This window comes from Nycticebus coucang, chromosome 10 (genome assembly GCF_027406575.1).
Source record: "Nycticebus coucang isolate mNycCou1 chromosome 10, mNycCou1.pri, whole genome shotgun sequence".
NCBI classification, from domain to species: Eukaryota; Metazoa; Chordata; class Mammalia; order Primates; family Lorisidae; genus Nycticebus; species Nycticebus coucang.
In genome coordinates, this window is record NC_069789.1 from 111692316 (window position 1) to 111718238 (window position 25923).

Sequence of the window (25923 nt, forward strand, 5' to 3'; positions counted from 1 at the left end):
CAGATGAAGAGGTGTACTTTTAGCTCTTTGAGGATTCGCCATACTTCTTTTTCAAAAAGGTAGTATTAGTGTTTTTTTGTTTTGAGACAGAGTCTCACTATGTCACCCTGGGTAGAGTGGTGCTGTGGCATCACAGCTCACAGCAGCCTCAAACCCTTGGGCTTAAGTGATTCTCTTGCCTCCTCCTCCAAATTAGCTGGGACTATAGGCACAGGCCACAACAGCTGGCTTTTTTTTTTGGAGGGTGGGAACAGAGTCTCCAGCTGTCGTCCTGGGTAGAGTGCGGTGGGCTCACAGCTCACAGTAAGCTGGGAGTAGGCGCCTACCACAATGGCCGACTATTCTTTTATTGCAGTTGTCATTGCTGTTTAGCTGGTCTGGCCTCGTTCGATCCCACAAGCTTTGGTATATATGATGGGCACCTTACTCACTCAGCTACAGGAGCAGCCAGGACTGGCTTAGTATTAGTTTGATATTGCACCTACAGTGTGTAAGTGTTCCCTTGTCTCCACACCCACACCAACATCTGCAGCTTTGGAACTTTGGGATATGGGCTATTCTCACTCAATTCCTACCTAACTGGGATTAGGTGATACCTCATAGTGGTTTTGATTTGCATTTCTTTGCTGATTAGGATGATGAGCACTTTTTCATGTGTTTGTTGAAGTCATCTGTTTTCTTGAGAGTTTTTGTTCTTGTTATTTCCCTAATGATAAATAGGATTGTTTGTTCTTTTCTTCTTGATTAGTTTGAACTCTGTGTAGATTTTTATTTAGTATTACTAATATGTAAGCAGCTTCTTTTAAATGTCTTATTTACCCTACAAAGCTTGTCTGTGCCTTGTTTTTGTAGACTTCAGCATCTGTTGTATTTATGTTTATAATCTCTCTGAAACTCACCCATAATCCCCCCAGCTCCTGCACCTTGCCCACTACTCCAGTGCATGACTTACCTCCTTGCATTTTTAGCATTGCCGATGTGACATGCAAAGTATGTGGATGTTCCTTTCAATGTCCAAGTAGGTGGTACAGATCCTAGTCATATGTTCAGACTCCAGAAATGCCAGAGCCATTGGTTAAAGTTCCCCTCTTTTTCTTTTTATGGAGGAACTGTGTATTGGGAAAGGGTATAAGATACAAGCCTATTAAAGATCAACTCAGATTCACTCCCATTTGCCCTTTCAAGTGGAAGGTAAAATTGATGAATGGAGTGAAGTTGAAAACCCTCTCAACCATATTACCTCATGTTCCCCACTTGAAAATATTCCTCTACACTCAAAACCCACATATGTAATAAATACAAGAATGATTTTAGGAATTCTCCATAGTCACACAAGAACTGGACGCACTCATTAGAGAAGAACCATACAGGCATAATGAGCATGGCAAAGCCTTTAGTGGGTCTTTAAGGGCTCCTAACCAGGGAGTAATTCATACTGGAAAGAAAGTTGTGACATGTGAAGAGTGTGGCAAAGCCTTCAGGCCAAATTCAGACTTTATAGAACTTTGGAGAAGCCATCCAGGAGAGAAACCTTACAGATGTAATGAGTATAATAAGGACACAACATCAGGACATTCATACTGAAGAGAAACCTTACAAAGGCAACGTCTGTGATGAGGCTTCTAGAGAAAAGCTATCCCTTACTGTTCATCAGAAAAAAACACATATTGGAGAGAGACCGCACAAATGGAATGTGTGTGGCCAGATCTTCAACTGTAAAAGATAACTTGTTCAATATCAGGGCATTCATACAGGAGAGAAGCCTTATAAATGCAGTGACAGTGGGAAAAAATTGAGTTCATGTTTGAAACTTCATATACATCAGGTTATCCATAATGCAGATAAACTCTATAAATGTGATAATTGTGACAAAGTTTTCAGGGGCAAGGCATCCTTTACAGTTTATCTCTGAATTCATACCGGAGAGAACCTTACAAGTGTAATGAATGTAACAAGGCCTGTGTATGGAAGAAACCCCTTATAGTTCATAAGAAAACACACACTGGAGAGAAAGGTTAAAAGTGTATTGGATGTGACAAGGCCTTCAGACACAAGATATCCCTTATAGTTCATCTGAAAACACGTACTGAAGAGAAACCTTACAAATGCAATGAGTGTGGCAAGGCCTTTGCTCACAAAAGAGAACTTATACAGCATCAGGGCATTCATACAGGAGAGGAGCTTTACAAAGGACTAATTTAGGTTGTGTTCAAAACTTAATGTACATCAGGTTATTCATAATGTAAATAAACCCTTTCAATGTGATGATTATGATAAGGTTTTTAGGCAGAAAGTATCCTTAAGAGTTAACCTCAGTATTTATAACAAAGAGAAACATTACAAATCTAATGATTGTGGCAAGGTCTTCAGGTTAAAATTGTACCTCAAAAGTCATCAAAGAATTCACCCAGGAGAGAATCCTTACAAATGGAATGTATGCAGTAAGGCCTTTAGTCACATTTTGTACTTTGGATAGCATCAGAAGAGTTCACTTGTGACAGACTCTGCAGACTCATTGAGGGTGACAACTTCTCATCATGAGTTCCATCATTAGTCAGCACATGGAGTCCATACTAAAGAGAAATCAAATACATGCAAAGTGTGGCTGGGCTTTATCCAGGCCTGACCACTCACCCACTCCTCATTACATAACTAAAGGTACATCTTCCATGAAACCACCCAAATGAAGTATTTGTCATGTGACTAATACCCAAGGACCATTACTGTGGAATATCATAGTTTGCACCAGAAATAAAGCAGTCTCTAGTTCTCCAGTATTTAATGTCTGATGTTACATGGTGGAGAGTAACTCTAAATCAGGGGTCCTCAAACTACAGCCCGCAGGCCACATGAGGCAGTGTGATTGTATTTGTTCCCATTCTGTTTTTTTACTTCAAAATAAGATATGTGCAGTGTGCATAGGGATTTGTTCATAGTTTGTTTTTTTTTAAACTATAGCCCTGCCCTCCAACAGTCTGAGGGACAGTTAACTGGCCCCCTGTTTAAAAAGTTTGAGGACCCCTGCATCAAAATAGATTGACCAGCATGATATGACACGTATCACACATACAAGGATATATGGACATACTCAGGGGTATTTAAGTTATACAATGTTTCATTATTTGAGGTTCTTTGAAAAGGATGTTTTACTTTTTATGACTTTCACCCTGAACTTTGACATGTCCTCATATGCCATCCTTACTGCCTTTCGCTGTGGTGTCTGAGAAAGAATCAGTAGAATGACAATCCTCAGTTGACCACTGAGATTCATTTCTGTGCCATTTTCTAGAAAGAAGGGACACTGCCTTTGGAGATTAATTTCTGTTACCTCAGGCTCCATATTAGCTGGGTCTCCAGGTGCCCACCACAACATCAGGCTCATTTTAGAGTTGGGGGTCTCACTCTTGCTGACGGGGATGTGAAACTCCTGTGCAGAAGTAATCTACCCACCTTAACCTCCCAGAGTGCTAGGTTTGCAGGGAGGAGCCACCATGCCAGGCCTCAGTAATAGCTTCTTAAAGACTAATAAAGGCTGTAGAAATAACACAGGAATACTGGTGGTCACCTCCATTTAATGGCAATAGGTGTTGTTTATTGATTTTAAAAATAGTCCCTTTTTTGAAGCTAAAGAGAGAAAAGTTTTATCCAAGGAGGCAATTTCTCGAAACTACCAGTACAGCATGATCTTGAGGCCATTCACATTTACCACTTGGCGTTGCAAGTTGCATCTCTTTTATTCAGGATACATCATGATACCCCAGTTTGAAATAACAAAACTTAATAGTTTTTCATAGCTATAATTGACTCACAGTGTTTCTACCAATGTTCTTTTGTCCCACCTGAGGAAGATACTTCATAACAGACAATAACATTGAGGGATTGGGCCAGTGATTTTTTTTTTTTTTTAGACAGAGCCTCAAGCTTTCGCCTTAGGTAGAGTGCTATGACATCACAGCTCACAGCAACCTCAAACTCCTGGGCATAAGTGATTCTCCTGCCTAAGCCTCCCAAGCAGCTGGGACCACAGGTGCCCACCACAAAGCCCGGCCATTTCTTCTTGCAGTTGTCATTGGTGTTTAGCTGGCCCAGCTGGGTTGGAACCCACCAGCCTTGGGGTATCTGGCCAGCATGGTAAACACTGTGATATGGGCCCCAAGCTGGAAATTGTAAATAACTTTAACAAAGACAAATCATCCTGTTAACTGTTTGTACCTAAGGTCATTAACATATCATAAGAAGTAAAAAGGGAAAGAACACAACTATTTCTGCATAGTTCCTAAAAATTAACTAGACAAAGAAAGAGGTAGGGGACTTCTGGCAGAGGGAGCGTGAAGAAAGGAATATGGTTGTTTTGGGAGGGGAGGAGATATAGTTGAGGGTTCATTCCTTGAGTGTTTGATAGGCTGTTGAGGCCCTGCGGCTCAAGGCCGGCTCTCCACATCATAGCACTGTGGAAGGGTAAGGTGGGTTAATCACTTGAGCTCAAAAGTTCAAACAGTGTGAGCAAGCATGAAACCCTGTCTACTAAAAATAGAAAAACTAGTGGGCATTGTGGCTAACAACTGAAGTCTCAATTGGGACACTGAAGTGAGAGGATCTCTTGAGCTCAAGATTTTAAGGTGGGTGTGTGGTATGACACCACATTCACTGTATCCAAGGTAACAGAGTAAGACATTCACTCTTAAAATGTATTTATATAGGTATATGTATATAAGACAATTTTTGAAATGTATTTTCTAAAGACCTTCCTATTGAACTTACATTCACATGAATTTAATGGTACATTCAGAATGTATTGATGTGAGCTTACAATAAGGCCAACAAATTTTATCTTAAAGGTACATAATCTCAATAGTGTAAGAATAACTAGTGTGAAGAACACGTACGTAATTCCAATTTACATTCGAGAGTTACTGCTTTTCCAGAGAAGCCCTTGGTGACCACCCTTTACTGGCCTGAACCCTACAGGCCCCAGGGTGTCCCTCTGACAGTTTCTGAAACTGAGCTTAGGCTTGAAGCCCTCCCTCTGTAGTAAACTGGAAATAATGTGTTCTGTTGGGCATCAGCCTGAAACTGCACATTCAGCCCAGGGAGAGGTTTGCAATTCACATTGTAGTTTGCCTCTCCTACACCGACATCCCTGGAGTATTTAATGTGATTACAGAACTTAATTTTAATTGCAGGAATGTTCCTGGATTTAATCACCAGCGGAGGTTGACGCTCTCAGCTAGATTCCAATTCCCTGCCTTCTGAATAGCTCCTGCCTCTTCAGACGTTTTGTCCCCTAAACCCATGAAATTGGGCACCTGAGGAAACGCCCGAAGCATAGGCCCCGCCCAGACCCGCCCCACCTGCCCTTGACGCCCCGCCCCTTGTCCGTGCCCGCCCACAAGCTCTCGGGTCCCCGCCTCTCCTTCGCGCGCAGGTTCCTGCAGAACCGGAAGCCACTGACTGGAACAGAGGCGATCCCGGGCCCGGTGAGTTTCTCTTTTTCCGATCAGGTGTTCGCTTCCCAGTCCCCAACCCCTCTATACCCGGATTCTTGGGGCCGTTGCGACCTCAAATCCCCGCGCGGCTCCTTCCACTCCGCGTCAATTCAAGTCCCAGTGAGCGTACTGGGGTCGCTTCCCTGTGAACTGAGTCGCCCTGAGGCAGGTCCTGCTCTCCGTCTTTCTGCCACAGGCATGGGAGTCACCCCATTTTGCACCGTGTCGCTCCTAAAGCCCCTGAGTGACCCCTGCACTCCCTCCGCGCCCCCTAAAGTCCTCGCTTGGGACAGGGGTTCACGCACTTCCGGGTTCCCGGCCTCGCCCGAGTGTCCCTGGGGGGCAGCGCCGCAGCCCCGCTCTCCGGGAGCCCCGTCCCGTCCCTGTTCCGGGGGTTCTGCAGACCCCACCTCTGCCCTAATCCGTCCCCTCAGCCCTACCCCGCCATTGTTCTTCTTGGCGGGTCAGCTCCCCGGGACGGTCCTCAGTCACCAGTTCCTCTAAGTGGCGTGTGACACCAAATGTCCTCTCAAACGTAATTATTGTGCGCTGTTCAGGCGAGCATGTTATTCCTATTTATTACTGATGAATGTGTGGAGTAACAGAGACGGGGAGGAAGAGGGACGAAATAGGAAAACTTTGAAGAAGAGTGAGGGGGACCCAAGGAGAGAGGAAACCCTGGTAAAGTGTGTCCAGGAGACCAGAGGTTTTCTCAAGAAGGCCCCAATGACAAACCTGCAGGGTCCTCCCCGTGGTGACTCAGCTTTAAGAATGTGAAGACGCTTAACTTCCTGGGAGCTGGCAACTAATACTTGCTTCCAGGTCTCTAAAAGCCACAGCCCGCTTCTCTAGCTTGATTCAGACTGACCAATGAGAAAGGTACCCTTGAGTGAAACTTTTGACTGAGATAAAAAGAAGACAGAACCGGTCTGGGAGCGAGGCCATTGTGGACTCTACTCAGCTTTTGCTCCCCTGGGTGGCATAAAGCCCTTCCTCTTTTAAATTCCAACCCTTACTCTTTTGTTTGTTTTTTTTTTGAGACAATCTTACTATGATGCCCTCAGTAGAGTGATATGGCATCACAGCTCACAGCAACCTCCAACTCTTGGGCTTAAGCGATTCTCTTGCCTCAGCCTCCTAAGTAGCCATTTCTTGTTGCAGTTGTCATTGTTTATCTGGCCCTGCCAGGTTCAAATCCTCCAGCCTCGGTGTACGTGGCCGGCGCCCTACCCACTGAGCTAAGGGCCCGCTGACTCCTTGCTCTTTTAAACAGTGTTGAGTGTTCTTTCTCTCCACTGGGCTAAACTTCCTGCAACCCCATGAATACTGCCCACTAGAGGACTTGGGTGGGATATGCAAAAAGACTGGAGAATGAAAGCAAAAAATGTTAACAGCGGAGCCAATCAAATCATAAAGCCTGATGTAGAGCAATAGCTAAAGGTTATTTGGCATTTCTGTGAAGGCGGGCAATAGGCATCATCCTGGAAGACCAAGAATACTTACCTTTCAAAGGTTTTAGGTTGGTTGAGTGGGGCAGCATGTTACTTTGCTGTCTTATTGACTGTTGCAATATAGGATTCCAGCTGGCTTCTGCTGAGACGCTTTTGTTTAAGGTTTAGCCCCCCGGAGCCATTGTGTTCCATAGTTCTTCCTTCCTTTTGGCTGAATCTCTGAAGGGATTGGTTTCAGCACAGGTCACTGAACAACGAAGATAGAGTGCCTTATGCTCAAAATGGATGGCCTATGCTTGCTCTGGTTTTGGAGTTCTTTTGACCAACCTGTCAGAAGGTAGGACACCAGTGGTTGGGGGATGTGTAAGGGGAAGCCTCTGAGCAATTTCTGGAAAACCTAGATGTCCTGACAGATGAAGGAAACCAACATAGGGCAACTGGCAGTAAATGGAGAGGTGTCTCAGACAGAGAGTCCTGGGAGGGCAGGAATGATTGGGAGTCAGGGCAGATAGAGCAGCCTGGTCCTGGGACACCAGAAGGGGGCGCCTGGTGACAAGGAGAGCAGAGAAGGAACCAAAGCGGATAGGAGAGAATACAGGATGTGTAACAGGGAAGAGGAAACTTAACAGGGGGAGCAGATGGGAGGAAAAAACAGGGAGACGTATACGAGATTGGGATAGTCATAAGACTGGGGAGAAAGACTTGCAAAAGGTGACACCTTTTACAAATGGAGCAGAACAGTTAATAGAAAGGATAGAGGGAAGATGGGGAGAATCAGCAGGAGAGAGGGCAACAGAATGAGGAGCAGAAGCCCAGGGGGACCCACAGAGGAGAAGAGAGAAGCAAGAGCAGGGGAGAGAAGGTGAGGATGAGGTTTGTGGAGAATGAGGGAGGGAAACACAAGGAAATGAAGACAGAGGGGCCCTGAGCCTAGATGAGTCTTGAGGTGATTGTGTGTGATGATTGAGTTGTGAGACAGTGTTTTCCCAATTTTAATCTAATAAGTTTAGCATTTTCTGCAAATATAGAGATGAAGTTAGAGTTGCACTATTCCTTGTCCCTAATGCTGGTGCATGAAATAATTCCTGGCCTCACAGGCTAGCCTCTACTTGTAGCCCAGATTCAGCCAGAGGTCAGCGAGTTGACTCATTCCATTGTGGGTCACCCGCTTCCCTTTTCTAAGATGAGGTAGGGAGTGGGGCAGTGCCTGCGATAGGAGAAAAAACCAAAGTGTTTTTCCTACTTTTATAATCAGGAAGTCTGTGAGTGCTCAACACAGAATATGCCACCTCTGGTCACTGACATGTGTGGGGGTCACTCCTCAATAGCATGGGGCTGTCCATCAGACACCCATAGGGTGTCCATAAGGGAACTGAGTTATCATACTACCTGGACATGGGATCATATCTTCAGTTGTCAGGCTCAGTCCCACCAGGCTGCCCCCATCAGATGCCAGTCCCAGGTCCCTAGAAGGGACCAGCACTTACAACTGAACAGCTATAAATTGTGTGTTTTATGACTCTTTGTTCACATTTTCGTATTTTGGTTATGCTATTTATAAACTTAGAAAAACATGTTTTGTAGGTTGATTCATTTGATACAGAAATATTTCAGAGTACTTACTTGAACGGACAGAAGCAAGAGCCATTCCGACAGATTAACGGAAACCTAGGAGGGGTGTTGGAAACCATGGTTTTTTTATCTGCTTCAGAAGCAAAGGATAGTCTTGGTTAGTTAGTCCTTGACTTCTGGGATCTGACTTGATCCACATGTCATTACTATCAAAATTGATTTAGATTATGGGGCACCAGGCTGGGAGTCCCCCAAAGAAGTAGTCATTGGGAGGAACCACACACACATTAGTGACTAGAGGTAAAATATTCTGTGTGCAGAATGAGTAGTTTTTCCTGTTTCAAACATTAAAGGGAAGACAGTTTCTTTCTTTTTTTTTTTTTTTGAGCCAAAGTCTCACTACGTTGCTCTGGGGAGAGTACCATGGCCTCACAGCAACCTCCATCTCCTGGGCTTAAGTGATTCTCTTGCCTCATACTCCCAAGTAGCTAGGACTATAGGCATGCACCACCAACATCCGGCAATTTTTTGTTGCACTTGTCATTGTTTACCTGGCCTGGGCCGTGTTCCCTCCCACCAGCCTCTATGTTTATGGCTGGTGCCATAACCACTGTACTATGGGGGCCAAGCGTTTTATTTTGTTTTTATTTATTTATTTATGTTTTCAGACAGAGTGTCTGTCACCTGGTAGAGTGCCCTGGTATTATTATAGCTCACAGCAACCTCAAACACTTGGGTCAAGAGATCCTCTTGCCTCAGCCTCCCCTCTAGCTGAGAGTAGAGGTGCCCACCATGACACTTGGGTAATTTGTCTAATTTTAGTAAATACACAGCCTCATTGTTGCTCAGGCTGGTCTGGAACTCCTCAGCTCAAGGGACTGGGACTCCCAGAGTGCTAGGATTATAGGTGTGAGGCACCAGGTGCCCCAGAATTTCCTCCTTGAACCTTTTGTCATCTCTGTTCACACCCTGCCTTTCCTTTTTTTTTTTTTTTTTTTGCAATTTTTTGGTCGGGACCAGGCTTCAACCTGCCACCCCCGGTATATGGGGCCAGCACCCTACTCCTTGAGCCACAGGTGCTACCCAAACACCCTGCCTTTCCTTATTATCTCATCTCATGGTTTAAACCTCAGTGACATATATCTGTTTCCCCTATAGCCCTCTCCCCTAAACTCTGGAATTTGGGGTCTCATTGTGTCCTTACCTCTCTGGTGGGCCAAGTAACAGGCATTTCCACCTTCATGTGTCCTAAGGGGACTTTCTCAGGTGTGTGAATCCTCATAACTCAGAGCAGAACATCCCTGTGCTCCCGGGGGCTCATGGAACTTCTTATCATATATTTAACATGGTAACCACCATGTGAGTTGTACTTCAATTATACAAGTTTTGAACCTGGGGCCTCTCGAAACATATATCACTCACATATCTCTTATGGCCCCAAGGAACAATTTTGTTATACTGTGTTGCAGTATATTGTTAGAGCATGAGAAGGACCACCCACTCAGATCAATCACAAGTTTCCTAATGGAGTCTTTTAATAGCCAGCCTGCAGCTGTCTCCACAGTCCCAGAAAGAAGACCATGCAAGAGCAGTCCTGACCCACGTCTATACAGGATATTTATGTGGTAGGCTGATACAAGCAAGCGGTAGGTTTAAGCTAGTTCATTACAGAAGCTGATAAGGCAGTTGTCAGCAGTTGGCAGGGATCAGGAACTTGAATTTCTAGAAAGTCCCAGACCATTATCTGGGCAGATGGAGGGTAAGGGATTATCTGGAGGGTGAGGGGTAAGGGATTATCTCAATGTAAAGACATTGTAAATCTTGCTCTGTTGCCTATGGCAACATCATAGCTTAAAACAAGTTTGAACTCTTGGGATCAAGCCATGCTCTTGTGTCAGCCTTCCTAGTACCTGGGAATACAGGTGCCCACCATTACACCTGGCAGTTTTCCTCTATTTTTAGTCGAGACAGGGTTTCAGTCTTGCTAAGGCTAGTCTCAAACTCTGGAGCTCAAGCAATCCACCTGCTTGGAGCTCCCAGAATGCTAGGATTATAGGCATGAGCCACTGCACCAGGCCAAGACATTATATCTTAACACATTGGGGTTTCTTTTGTTTGTTTTGAGACAGAGTCTTACTATGTCGCCCTCGGTAGAGTGTTCTGGTGTCACAGCTCACAGCAACCTCAGACTCTTGGGCTTAAGCGATTCTCTTGCTTCAGCCTCCGGAGTAGCTGGGACTACAGGCACTCGCCAGAATGCCTGGGTATTTTTGGTTGCAGTTGTCATTGTTTAGCAGGCCCAGGCTGGGCTCGAACCTGCCAGCTTCAGTGTATGTGGCCTGCACCCTACTCACTGAGCTCTGGGCTCCAGGCTCTGAGCCTTAACACATTATTTTTCTTTCTTTTTGTACTCTGTTGTCCTATGTAGAGTGCTGTGGCATCATAACTCACAGCAACCTTAAATTCTTGGGCTTACATCATTGTCCTGCCTTAGCCTCCCAAGTAGCTGGGACTTCAAGTGCCCAGGGCAAAGCCAGGCTAGTATTTGTGTATTTATAATAGATACAGGGCTCTTGGTCTTGTTGAGGTGGATGGCACACTCCTGAGCTCAAGCAGTGCACCTGTTCATACTCCCAGAATGCTAAGATTAATTGCATAAGCCACCACATGAGGCCAAAATATTGTTGATAAATAATTTTACCCAGAAGCAATCTCATGTCACTGGTAATTATTCCGGTGTGACAATCAAGAGAGCTTTTACAACATCCTATATCATTCTGTGTTTTAAAACTTGCAATACCTAATGCAAGTGCAGATATGCGATACCTTGTGATTGGTCGACAACATTTGGGTATGAAAACCCAAGTTAACTCATGACAGTCAATAATGCATTCAGTGCATTCTTGTGTCAAGCAAAGAAAAATAGTACATGTTTACTTACAAGAGGTGGGGAAATACATCCTTTTGAAAGTTCTCTTGAGACACAGGAGATATAAGTGTGCAGGCCTGGCCTCTCCCTGCTCTGCTCACCCAGGACCTTTCTGGCCTCATCTGCTGGTGTCCTGCTCACTGCCTCTGCTCCAGTCACATGGGCCTCTTTCTTTTCCCCACATTGCTCCTACCTCAGGGCAATAAAGGAAGCTGTCGGTCTTTCTAGAACTCTCCTGTCCGTTGACTGCAGGTAACAAGTACCCTTCTTTCCTTACATGTCTGTTCTGATGTCACCTACTCACAGAGGACTTCTGTCCTCCATTTAATATTTCAGGCACCTCTTCACCCCCACCAGGCCCCCAGTAAGTCCATATTGGTTGAGCTGTATATTTCTTTTGGGTCCCTCGCCATTCACTGTCAGGACACTGGTGACAGGTCTCCAAGGAAAAGGCAGAGAAAGAAGGTGGGAGGGGTCCTGTCCTTGCCAGCTCTGAGTGGAGCTCAGGCCTAGTATCACATTACAGTGTGGAGGCTTTTTGAAAATACATTATCTCCTGGCTCGGCTCCTGAAGTACAGTGGTTACGACGTGGGCCACATAGACCGAGACTGGCAGGTTTGAACCCCACTCGGGCCAGCTAAGCAATAGTGACAACTACAACAGAAAAATAGCTGGGTGTTGTGGCAGGCGCCTGTAGTCCCAGCTAGTTGGAAGTCTGAGGCAAGAGAATCACTTAAGCTGAGGACTTGGAGGTTGCTGTGAGTTGCGACGCTAGGGTACTCTTCCTAGGGCAATGTAGTGAGACTCTAAAAAAAAAAGAAAATACATCTCTCCTTCCCCTTCACACAGTCACATCTGGACCCACCTTTAGTAATGGTTCTAGTGACCAGGTGTGTCCACTATGTCCAGCACTGAGCACAAATGTTCTATGTCCTCCATTGCTGAAGGCTGAGGTCAGTCTGTGATCACAGACTGGTGAGGGACTGTGCCCTGGAGGGGAGCTCAGTGCAGCCCAACTCTCCTCTGCTGCCCTGTGTGTGGAACGTCACTAGGAGGGAGGTGGGCTCTGGTGAGGGGGTCAGACAATCATCAGTTTGTCTTTCTGTAGGAGCGTATCGTCCCTGCATCCCTCTCGGTGCAGTGGGCAACAGAGGACCTGCCTTTCCGCAGGGCAAGGTCTTTCCTGTGTGAGTGGTTGTGTCACAGGGAGGGAGTGTGTTGATTCTAAACAATAAGCGGGGTACTTTTCTTATTCAGGATTGACTTCTAAAGAATCCAGTTACACCAAGAAGCCCAGAAAAGGAAAGAAAAGGATTCAGAAATGGCTGTGCCTCAGGTACAGTGATGTTGTTCGTGGATCGTCTGAGTCTCCCTCCTTTCCGAAATGCCCAGCACTGGGCTTACTGATCTCTATGTTTCACTTAGACTAAAGTTTTAATTTCTTTTTTTTTTACTTTATTGAGACGGAGTTTCACTCTGTCACCCTGGGTAGAGTGCTTTGGCATCACAGCTCACAGCAACCTCAAACTCTTGGGCTTAAGGGATTCTCTTGCCTCAGACTTACAAGTAGCTGGGACTACAGGCACCTGCCAAGATGGCCAGCTGTTACTATTGTTGGTTTTGTTCTCATTCTTGTTTAGCACATCTGGGCCTCTTTCAAACCTGCCTGCCTAGGTGTATGTGGCCAGTGCCCTAATCACTGAGCTATGAGCACCGAGCCCCTCAAAGTTTTTCATACTGGGAAACTGTATCCCCAGCACCACCAATTCCCCCTCTGATTTTTCATTTCTCTGCCATCTGTCACCGTGTCTTTGTAAGAATTAAGGACATTAAGTATTCCATAGGAGCAGAATCTCATGCTCTTTGTCTTTTTATGACTGGTGTGTTTTTCTTAGCATAAAGTCCTCAGGTTCATTTTATAAGGCTCAGTAATGTTGCATTACATGCATATACTATATTCTTGTTACCCATTCGTCTGTAGATCATGTGCTCATTCCTTCCTCTTGGCTGTTATGTGTGATGCCGTGATGAGCTTGGGAGTGCAGATATCTCATCCAGAGAAACCTTTCAAACTTTGACATATACACACCTAGAAGTGGGGTTGCTGGATCATGTGGGAGTTGTATTTTGAAGTTTTTGAGGCACTCCCTTGCCGACTTCCATGATGGATACACTGTTTTACTTTTGCAGCAACAGTGCATGAGAGTTCCCACTTCTCCGCATGGACTTAGGGTCTTCTGTTCTAACATTAGTAGCCCCAGTACGCCCTCAAGTCTTTCTGTGATGTTAATTTGCATTTGTCTTGTGATCAGTGTTGATGAGCATCTTTTCATGTACCTGTTGGCCATTTGCTTTTCTTCTTTGGAGTAATGCCTGTTGAAGTCCTTTGCCCATTCTATAATTGGTTTATTTCTATTTTTGTTGTAAAGTTGTAGAAGTTCCTCATCTAATCTGGATGTGAACCCCCGTCAGAGACATGACTTGCAAATGTTTCCTCCCATTCCATAGGTTGCCTTTCCTTTTTTGGTTGATAACTTTGATGCATGGAAGTTTCTTATTTAGATGTAGTTTCTATTGTCTGTATTAGCTTTTTTGCCTGTGCTTTTGGTGTTATATTTCAGAAATTCATTCCAAGCTCAATGTCTTATAGTTGATCTCCCGTTGGTACATGTTTTAGTGTTTTTTAGTTGAAACGGGTTCCCAACATTGTCTACTATTTTTTCTTAGAGTATATTCAGGGATATCCAACCTCAAACCTGGATGCTACATGTGGATTATTTTAGGAACGATTTGCTCATGGATTTTTCAAGTGTATAATTTGATCGGTTTTAATATATGTAAACACTTGTGAAATCATAGGACATTAGCTTTTTTTTTTTTGCAGTTTTTGGCTGGGGCTAGGTTTGAATCCGCCACCTCCAGCATGTGGAGCCGGCGTCCTACACCTTTGAGCCACAGGTGCCACCCTGCTGATGGATTTTTCAAAAATCATTCACAGCCCTGTCTTTGCTCTTCAGCTTTTGTTAGTGTTTGTGTATTCAGTGAGTGGCCCAAGACAATTCTTCCTCCAACATGTGGCAGGAAAAAAAAGGTTAGACATCCATGTGTGACATGTGTTCTTAGTAAAATGGCTTTAGAGCTTTCTCTCCTGAGTATTATGTTGGTAAATGGTATTTATTTACTTATTTTATTTTTCTTGAGACAGAGTCTCAAGCTGTTGCCCTGGGTCGAGTGTTCTGACATCACAGCTGACAGCAACCTCAAAGTCTTAGATTTAAGTGATTCTCTTGCCTCCACCTCCCAAGTAGCTAGAACTACGGTCGCCTGCCACAAAACCTGGCTAGATTTTTGTTGCAGTTGTCATTGTTGTTTCGGTGGCTTGGGCTGGGTCTGACCCTGCCACCCTTGCTGTATGTGGCCAGTGCCATAACCACTTTGCTTCAAGCGCCAAACTGGTATATGGTATTTAGCATAACGCTTAGCACAGGGAGGTGTTCAGAAGCTTCAGTCACTGCTCTTGCTGACATCATCTCGGATTTTAGATTCTGGCCTTTCCTTAAAAGCACCAGGAATGTTATATCTCTGAAGTCAGCATCCATCCTTTAGCTCATCTAGACACTCGATATCACTTTCTGTGTCAAACAGAGTATCTAACATACATACAGAGATAACTCTGCATTGATTTTTTTTAATTCGGTTTCTTAAATGGTTCACAGGAATGAGAAATACCCTCATGATACAGGGTATTAGAACCTTCTGTGGAAGAGTATAATAAACCAGAAAGAAAGAGACACAATGTGCTCAGAAATACTTTGTTTGGCTTTATAGGAACACTCACCTCAGTGAATCCATCCTCTCACCTCTGTCTTTGTCTCTTTGGGTAAACCTAAGAACTCTACCCATAACCGTTCAGTAAAATGTGTTTTGATTTCAGAGCCCTTTGACATTCAAGGATGTGACCATAGAATTCTCTCAGGAGGAATGGACGTGCCTGGACCCTGCTCAGAGGACTTTATACAGGGACGTGATGTTGGAGAACTATAGGAACCTGGTCTCCGTGGGTGAGGATTACTTTTCTCCCAAAGTTAGGATCTATCCTTGCATACCTTTCTATTTTTCCTGATTTCTTCTTGGAACCCCCTGTGTTCTTGATGGAGATCAGAGTTGTATTTATTCAGAAATGAAAAGCTTCATAATATGCCATGTAGAATTTACCTGTCTCTTTGTTTATGTTATCTGCACCCTTCACCATACCAGGGCTGAGATATGCTTGAAACTACATGACTTTTTAAATAGCCAGTTCTTTATTCCCTACGCCTGTGCTTTTGTTTCAGTAGTTTTGGGAAGTCTTCTGGACATCTGCATCTTACAGTGTTCTCTCAGCAGTTAGAAGTGGACATTCAGTGGATGAATTTGTGAAATATTTCCCTAAATCTCTTTGTAGTATCTGCCCTCATACCTTCACAGGGCCCTGAGATTTAGAAGAGTGCCAGGACTAGATATTCCTTTATTTTTTATTTCTATGAGCAGGAATCTCTCTTTTTGACCTGACTGTTATGTCCATGTTAGAACAAGGATGAGGCTGTGGACTCAGGAGAGTAAAGTGGAAATAGCAAAAAACTCTACTTGGGTGGGAAAGTATCTGTAAACTACAATAAATTTTTTCTTTCCTTTTTTTTGTTATAGGCAGAGTCTTACTTTGTTGCCCTGGGTAGAGTGCCATGGCATAGCTTACAGCAAGCTGAAACTCTTGAGCTTGAGCAATCCTCTTGCCTCAGCCTCCCAAATAACTGGGAATGCAGACATCCGGTACAATGCCCAGCTAGTTTTTCTATATTTAGTGGAGATGTGGTTTCAGTCTTAGGCTGGTCTATGAACTTCTAGGCTCAGGCAGTCGACCAGCCATACCCTCCCAGAGTGCTAGGGAAACACTAGCAGGAGCCACCGTGCTTGGCCCCCTTCTAATTTTTATGTACCAAACCTGTTATTCTTTTTGGAAGGACACACTATTTATTAAATATTGTAGTTAGTGGCTCGTCGCCTGTATTCCAGTGGCTAGGGTACCAGCCACATATACTGGGGCTGGTGGGTTTGAACCTGGCCCTGGCCTTCCACACAGCAATGACAACTACAACAACGGATGACAAAAATATCCAGGCACTGTGGTGGGCACTTGTAATTCCAGCTATTTGTGAGGCTGAGGCAAGAGAATCGCTTAAGCCCAAGAGTTTGAGGTTGCTGTGAGCTGTGATGCCATGATACTCTACTGAGGTCGACATAGTAAGACTGTCTCACAAAAAAGAAAGAAAGAAATATTATACTTAGAAAAGTTATTTTTAATTTTAGTAATGTGATCAAGGGCAGTTTTTTTTTTTCTTTATTTTTTTTAAGACAGAATCTCACTCTTGTCATCCTGGGTAGAGTGTCCTGGAGTCACTCTGAGGTTCAAGTGATCCTCCCCCTCAGCCTACTGAGTAGCTAGGACTAGGGGTGCCCTCCACTAAGCCTGGCTAATGGTTCTATTTTTAGTATAGACAGAGTTTCTCTCTTGCTTAGGCTGGTTTCACACTCTTGGGCTCAAGCATTCCACCCGCCTCAGCATCCCAGACTGCTAAAATTACAAGTATGGGAAACAAAGCCCAGCCCAAGGGAAGATTTCAGTAATATCCTCCTAACTTGGTTTCTTCAAACATCCCTTTACCTAACCAGCCACTGCATCATGATTCTGCACCCAGGATTTGTCTATGTTGTTGTATCCTTGATAACAACATTTTGTGTGTTTGTGAATCCAATATGAGATGATCCCTCTCTTCTCCATGGCCACATCCAGGTATTTCCTTTTAGGTCCCACTGAGAGCATACCTGCATATGATTTCCTACAGTCTTCCACCCAAGTACCAAACAGGCCTGATGCACCTTAGCTTCTCAGATCAGAGGAGATTGGACACATTCAGGGTGGTATGGCCATACATAGTCCGCTAGAATCTGTATGTAGACGTTTTTGAATATATGCTAGAAATGGAATTCAATGGTCATTCAATGTGACAAATTTAATTTCATACTAAACATTGTAACACTTATAAACCTAATTACTTCCCACATCATCAAACCATCTCTCCTTCCAGTCTTTTCCATTTTAGCCTCACTACCACAGTTTTAGTCTCATAGTTGAGAAAGGGGTAGTTGTATGTTGGTTGCTACATCACTTTTCCTTTCCTACCACAGTCAGAATTTTAAATGACAGGGTATAATTCTATTTCCATAGATTTGTATGTAATGTCTTTGTCTGCATACCCATGTAAAGATGTATTATGTATTTAGTGTTTTAGTCACCACAGTGGGGTTTTAGCATATTGGTTTTTGTATTGCCGAGCACACCAGTTTCTACAAGACCCCTTCCTCCAACACTACTCTCACTGTGTAAACCTACTTTCTTACCATTGGCAAACTATCGCAGGACACCGCCTAACTTGTTATTTTCACTGGTGCCCAAATCAGGATGTGCTGTGGGTGATGAGTTACACACCATTGTCCATGAAGGATCACTGAGTAACTCTGTTGGCAACACAGCCAACACCTTCCGTGTCCCTCAAACTGTTCCTTCCATACTCCTGTTTCCTATGACCTATTGTTTTTGGTGCTGCTTGGAACAGCAGTTGCTCCTACAAACACGTCTGAGCCTGCATGCATGGGGTCATGTCCTTTTTTTCTCATTTAATGTGCAAACTGAGGTTAGATGCACAAATGCTGGGGACCTACTGATGTAACATGAAACATTGTTTATCTCTCAGTTCATCTTAAAAGTCTGTGCTGGTTGATGGCTAAGAACACCACATGGTGTTTACAAAGACTGCTTAATTCTGCATAGGACCTCAGCAGATGAATTTTGACCAACATCAATATTCAAATCATACTTGCATGAATTATGTTGTATAGGATCGTATTTCTCAATTTGTTCCTAGTAATGTTTTCTGTGACCCTAGTTCATACATTTTCCAAGTAAAACTACATCATTCCTTTCAGTCATTTAACATACATGTTCTTTCCACCCATTTGAGTGCTTTGCTTGCAGGGTGAAAATACTCTTCCTTAAGGGTTAACATGGGTTTTTGCGAGGTGTTTTGGTAAGACGTTGTTTCAGCTAGCCTTCCCTGCCTACTCTTGAATTACATGTAATCAGTTTTTCTATATTTAAAAACAAAAAGTTTTCCCAACAGTTAGGAAATTGTATGTTTTATAACTCTGCGTGCTGTGCCTATGCAGCTCTTGGTATAATGTTGTATATTTAAATAGAAGGTATTTAATGACCATGTGTGATTCATCAGACGCATGTTGTTCTTTGTGTCTTGTAGGTATCTCTTCTACATGTGTGTTTAATGAATTGTCAGCTATAGAGAGCAATAGTACAGAAGAAATATCCCCCACAATGATGTTGGAAAGGAATGAAAACCATGACAATGAAAACTTTTGTTTTAGGGGAATCCAGAAGAATATATATAAATTTGGAGGTCAGTTGAGAGAAGATAAAAGACATTGCAGTGGAGTCCATATCACTCCTCTGAGAAATCTCCCTGGTAGGAGAGATCACTATGATAGGAAGGATTCAGTAAACAAGCTTGTTAATAATCAGCTGGTATTGAACACCCAGTCATATCTATCAGAACTGCAGCTATTTAAGATTAAAGAGAAAATTTATGAATGTAATCCTATGGCTACACCTGTCAACAGTGATTTCTTGGTTTCCCCACTGCATAGAATTCCTCCTAGTATGAAACCCCACTTTTCTCATGAACATAACTATGATCTTATGCATTCATTATTCCCACAAAGAGAGAAACCACATAAATGGACTGAGTGGGACAAGGCATTTCATCAAGGGTCACATTTGAATATTCATCAAATAATTCATGAGGAAGAGGATCAATTTAAATCTGATATATGTGCCAAGGTGTTCAATAAAAAATCAAGCCTTAGAAGTCATCACGGAGTCCAGGCTACAAAGAAAACTTACAAGTGTAATGAATGTGGGAAGGTCTTCAATTACATTTCACGACTTGCACAGCATCAGAGAATCCACACTGGAGAGAAACCTTACAAATGTAATGAATGTGGAAAGCTATTCCACACAAGTTCAAAACTTGCACAGCATCAGAGTATTCATACTGGAGAGAAACCTTACAAATGTAATGAATGTGGAAAGGTATTCCGTGTAAGTGCATTCCTTGCACAGCATCAGAGAATTCACACTGGCGAAAACCCTTACAAATGTAACGAATGTGGCAAAATGTTCATTTGGAAATCATCCCTACAAAGGCACTGGAGGATTCATACTAGAGAAAAACCTAGAGAGAAACCTCACAAATGTAATGAATGTAGCAAAATGTTCAGTGATAAATCATCCCTAGGAGCACACCAGAGGATTCATACTGGAGAGAAACCTTATGAATGTAATGAATGTGGAAAAGTATTCCGTAAAAGTTCAGCTCTTGCACGGCATAAGAGAATTCACACAGGAGAGAAACCTTACAAATGTAATGAATGTGGAAAGCTATTTCATGAAAGTTCAAAACTTGCACAGCATCGAAGTATTCATACTGGAGAGAAACCTTACAAATGTAATGAATGTGGAAAGGTATACCGTTTAAGGGCATCCTTTGCACGGCATCAGAGAATTCACAGTGGAGAGAATCCTTACAAATGTAATGAATGTGGTAAGGTATTCTGTGAAAGTTCAGCTCTTACACAGCATCAGATAATTCACACTGGAGAAAAACCTTACAAATGTAACGAATGTGGCAAAATGTTTAATCGGAAATCATCCCTACAAATGCACTGGAGGATTCATACTAGAGAGAAACCTTACAAATGTAATGAATGTAGCAAAATGTTCAGTTATAAATCATCCCTAGAAGCACACCAGAGGATTCATACTGGAGAGAAACCTTACAAATGTAATGAATGTGGAAAGTTATTCCATGTAAGTTCACAACTTACACAGCATAGGAGAATTCATACTGGACAGAAACCTTACAAATGTAATGAATGTGGCAAAATGTTCACTCGTAAATCTTCCCTACAAATACACTGGTGGATTCATACTGGAGAAAAACCTGATAAATGTAATGAATGTGGAAAGGTATTTAAGTGTGTTTCACACCTTGTGAAACATCAGAGAATTCACACTGGAGAAAAACTTTAAAAATGTAGTGAATGTGGCAAAATGATCAGTAGCAAGTGATCCCAAGAAAAGCACTGAAAGTTTAATGCTGAGAGAAACCTTATAAATGTAATGAATGTTAAAATGTCTTCAGTCACATTTCACACCTTGCATGACAACTACGAATTCATACTGGTGGGAAACCTTATAAGTCTAATAAATATTGGAAAGTGTTCAGTCAGAATTCACACTTGTAAATCATTGGAGAAGTCATAGTGGAGCTTATAGGAATGATGAATATGGCAGTCTTTGGTCACAATTCATGTCATATTTATTATTGGAGAATTCTTTTTCTGTTTTAATCTTTTTGTTTTTTGCGTGTTTTTTTGTTTTCATTAAATCGTAACTGTGTACATTGATGCATTTATGGGGTTCAGTGTACTGATTTGATATACAATGTGAATGCTTACCTGGAACTGATTAACACATCCATCACAAGTATACTCTTTTCTAGTTTTGAAATGTACCGTTGCATCATGCACATTAGGTGAAGTCCCCCCAGATACCCTCCCTCTTCCTGCCTTCCTTGTCCCCTCCTCTTTCTTTCCTCTTCCCTTCTACTTTATGGACTACAGTTATGGTTTACCATTCATATGAATGTGTAGGGGATTATATATTGATTTCATAGTAGTACTGAGTACATTGGATACTTTTCTTCCATTCTTGAGGCACTTTTCTAAGAAGAATATGTTCCAGCTCCATCCAGGTAAACATAAAAGATGTGAAGTCTTCATCTTTTATGGCTGCATAGTATTCCACAGTGCCCATATACCGCAGTTTATTAATCCATTCATGTGTCAGTGGGCACTTGGGCTGTTTTCATGTTTTGGCAATTACATTCTGGTGCAAATGTCTTTGTTGTTAAATGATTTTTGATCATCTGGGTAATTACCTTGTAGAGGAATTGCAGCATCAAACCATAGGTCTACTTTCTTGAGTATTCTCAAACTTCTTTCCAAAAGGCTATATTAGCTTGCATTCCCACCAGTAATGCAGAAGTGTTCCCTTCTCTCTGCATCCATGCCAACATCTGTAGTTTTGGGATTGTGATGTGGGCTAATCTTACTGCAGTAAGATGATATCTCAAAGTGGTTTTGATTTGCATTTCTCTGATGATTAAAGGTGGTGAGCATTTTTTCATGTGTTTATAGGCCATGCACCTGTCTTCATCAGAGAAGTTTCTGTTCAAATCTCTTGCCCATATAGAAATGGAGTTATTTGTTCTTTTCTTATTGATTAGTTTGAGTTCCCTGTGTATTCTAGTTCTAAAACCTTTGTCAGAAGCATAACCTGCAAAAATATCCTTCCATTCTGAAGGTTGTCCATTTGCTTTACTTACTGTGCTCTTGGCTGTGCAAAAGCTTTTTACTTTCACAGGATCCAAATAATGGATTTTTGGTGTTGCTTCAATTGCCCAGGGCATCCTCCTCATAAAAGATCCTCCCAGGCCGATTTGTTCAAGTGTTCTCCCTGCACTCTTCTAGTATTTCTATAGTTTCATGTTTTAAGTTTAAATTTTTTTTTCTTTTTTTTGCAGTTTTTGGTCGGGGCTAGGTTTGAACCCACCACCTCCTGTATATGGAGCCGGTGCCCCACTCCTTTGAGCCACAGGTGCCGCCCTAAGTTTAAATGTTTTATCCAGTGAGAATCAATTTTTGTTAATGGTGAAAGGTATGGGGGTCAGTTTGTTTTCTATAGGTCACTAGCCAGTTCACCCAGCACCATTTGTTAAATTGGAAGTCTTTCCCTCTCTGAATATTTTTGATAGGCTTATCAAAGATGAAATGAGGATAGCTAGTTGGGTTCATCTCTTGGTTCTGTATTCTGTTCCATACATCTACCTCTCTGTTTTTGTGCCAGCACCATGCTGTTTTGATCACTGTAGATTTATAGTATAGATGAAAGTGTGGTAATGTGGTACCTCCTGATTTGTTTTTATTTCTGAGTATTGTATTGGCTATTTGAGGTTTTTTTCTGATTGCATGTAAAACGAAGCACCATTTTTTCAAATTCTTTAAAGTATGACTATGTTGCTTCAATAGGGATTGCATTATATCTGTAGATTGCTTTGCGTAGTATGGACATTTTAACAATGTTGATTCTTTCCAGCCATGAGCATGTTATGTTTTTCTATTCGTTAACAACTTCACCTATTTCTTTTCTCAAAGTTTTATAATTCTCTTCATAGAGTTCTTTAACATCCTTTGTTAGGTAAATTCCCAGATATTTCATCCTCTTTGGCACTACTGTAAAAGGAATAGAGTCCTTGACTATGCTTTCAGCTTGACTATGCTTTCAGCTTGACTATTAGCATATATAAAAGCTAGTGAATGTAAGTATTGATTTTGTATCCTCAGACGCTGCTGTGTTCCTTTATGACTTCTTTTTTTTTTTCTTTATTGAGACAGAGTCACACTTTGTTACCCTCCATAGAGTGCTGTGGCGTCATAGCTCACAGCTTTCTCAAATTCTTGGGCTCAACGATTCTCATGCCTCAGCCTCCCTAGTAGCTGGGACTACAGTCACCCACCACAACACCCAGCTATTTTTGTTGTTGTTGTTGTTTAGCAGGCCCCGGCCAGGTTCAAACTGATCAGCCCCAGTGCAAGTAACCACTGAGCAGTGGGCCCCTTTATGACTTCTAAGAGTTTTGTAGTTGAGTCCCTGGGGTTTTCCAGGTACAGGATCATATCATCAGTGAGAGTTTGATCTCTCCTGACCCTATTTGGATACCCTGGATCACCTTCTCTTGCCTGATTGTGATGGCTAAGGCTTCTATTACTGGGTTGAATAGCAGTGGAGACAATGGGCATCCTTTCCTAGTTCCTGATCTGACTGGAAATGTTTTCAATTTTACTCCATTCAATATCTTATTGATTGTGGATTTGCTGTAGATGTCCTGTATCAGTTAAAGAAATGTCCCGTCTATGCCTATTTTCTTAAGTGTTCTGATCATGAAAGGATACTGGCTATTATCAAAAGCTTTTTCTGCATCAATTGAGTGACTCATATGTTCTTTGTTTTTTTATTTGATGTATCATATTTATAGATTTGTGTGTGTGCGTGTGTGTGTGTGTGTGTGTGTTTGTTTTTTTGAGACAGAGTCTCAAGTGTCACCCTGGGTAGAGTACCGTGGTGTCACACCTCATGGCAACCTCCAACTTTTGAGCTTAAGCAATTCTCCAGCCTCAACCTCCCAAGTAGCTGGGATTACAGGTGCCTGCCACAATACCTAGCTATTCTTTTGTTGTAGATGTCATTGTTATTTGGCAGGCCCGGGCTGGATTCAAACATGCCAGCTCTGGTGTATGTGGCTGGTGCCCTAGCCTAACTATAGGCGTCAAGTCTAGATTTGCATATGAACCAACTCTATAACCCTGAAATAAAACCAACTTGATCACCGTGTATAATTTTTTGATGTGTTATTGAATTCTGTTTGTTAAAATCTTATTGAATATTTCTGGATCAATATTCATTTATTATATCAGTCTCTAATTTTCTTTCTTTCTTGGATCCTTTCCTGGTTTGGGATCAGGGTGATATTTGCTTCATAGAATGTTTTGGGAAGTATTTCTTCTTTTTCTATGCTTTGGAAAAGGTTGTATAATATAGCTACTAGTTCCTCTTTAAAGGTATGATAGAATTTGGATGTGAAGTCATCCATTCCCAGACTTTTCTTTCTTGGGAGACTTCGTATTGTTGATGCTATTTCAATGATTAATGTGAGTCTATTCAAGATTTCTAATTCTTTTTGGTGGAGTCAAGGAAGGTGGCAGTTTTACTTTTCTGTTTCTGGTTAGGTTGGCCAAAGGATTATCACTTATATTAATCTTTTCAAAAACCCAGCTTTTTGTTTCATTCGTCTTCTGAGTAATTCTTTTGTTTTCAGTTTCATTTAATTCTGCCCTACTATTGGTTATTTCTTTTCTTTTGCTGGGTTTGGGGTTGGCATGTTCTTCCTTTTCCAGTTGCTTGAGATGATCTATTAAGTTGTTGCCTTCCTCTCTTTCTGTTTTCTTGATGAAGGCTCCCAATGATACGAATTTCCCTCTTAGAACTGCCTTAGCAGTATCCCACTGGTTTTGATAATTCGTGTCTTCATGATCATTTTGTTCCAAAAATTTGGTGATTTCTTCGTAATCTTATCTTTGACCCAGCTATCATTCAGCCTAAGATTATTTAGTTTCCATGACTTTGTTTGAGTATGAAGATTCTTGTTGCTATTATGTTAACTAGTGTGATGAAAATGTGTCAAACGATCTATGAACCAAGTGTATGGTGCCCCATGATCATTAATGTACACAGCTATGATTTAATAAAAATAAAAAAAAATAAAAATAAAAGATTCTTGTTGCTATTGATTTCAACATTCATTCCATGGTAGTCCAAGAAGATACAAGGATTAATTTGTAACCTTTTAAATTTGCTGAGGTTAGACATGTGTCCTAAGATATGATCTATTTGGCAGGATGATCTGTGGGCTGATTAGAGGATATATATATTCAGTTTTATTAGGATGACATGTTTTTGTAGAGGTCTGTTAAGTCCATTTTTTCTAGGGTCAGGTTTAAGTCTAATATTTCTTTGTTTAGTTTCTTCTTGGAGGATCTATGCAAAACTGTCTAAGAGTGTTAAAATCTCCAACTATTATGGTGCAGGAAGATATCAGGTTGTTCATATCCGTTAAGCTTTGCTTTATAAATTGAGGAGCATTCTGGTTATGTGCATAAATGTTCATTATCGAAATCTCTTCATGTTGGGTGTTTCCCTTGACAAATACATAGTGACCATCTTATCTTTCTTTATCTTTGTTGGTTTAACACCAATTGTATCTGGAAAAAAATTGCAGGCAGCACCATTCCTGCTCAATAGAGAGAGATCCAAGAGTGTCCAACAGCAGTAGTCAGAGGTCCACACCCCACCTGCTAGTCTCAGTCCAGACTGGCAAGTCTCTTCTCCCCAACCCAGTTGGAGTGAGGGGACCACAACCTCACCCCCAGGTCTCAGTCCAGACTGGGAGGCTTACTGGCTCTGTCAGAGGATCATGCCTTTACCCTCGAGTCTCATTCCACAGCCAGCAAGCCTCTGCTCACTGGCCCAGGTGTAGCCGGGTACCAGCCCTGCCCACTGAATTCACTCCACACCGGGCAACCACTCTCCTGCTTGTGGGTGCCATCAGAACTGGTGGCTCTGAACCCCCTCCTGACAGACACAGCCCGAAGCAAGGGTCAACACCACCACTGGCCAGGCAAAGTCATCACTGGGGA

At 42.4% G+C, this 25923-nt stretch overlaps 1 protein-coding gene across 3 annotated transcripts in view; it reads left to right on the top strand.

Moving 5' to 3' along the window:
* Window positions 1-25430, top strand: part of LOC128595859 (zinc finger protein 83-like) — a 35945-nt gene extending 10515 nt beyond the window's left edge. Inside the window, exons 1-4 of one of the 3 annotated variants that reach the window (XM_053604935.1) lie at window positions 5388-5477; window positions 12697-12775; window positions 15374-15500; window positions 18792-25430. In XM_053604935.1, the coding sequence (XP_053460910.1) occupies window positions 12761-12775; window positions 15374-15500; window positions 18792-20638 (1989 nt within the window). In that variant the 5' untranslated portion in view covers window positions 5388-5477; window positions 12697-12760 and the 3' untranslated portion in view covers window positions 20639-25430. Of the gene's footprint in view, window positions 1-5387; window positions 5478-6640; window positions 7275-12696; window positions 12776-15373; window positions 15501-18791 lie in introns of those variants that run through there. The other 2 variants (XM_053604937.1, XM_053604936.1) reach the window with 2 other exon arrangements.
* The last annotated feature ends 493 nt before the right edge of the window (window positions 25431-25923 follow it).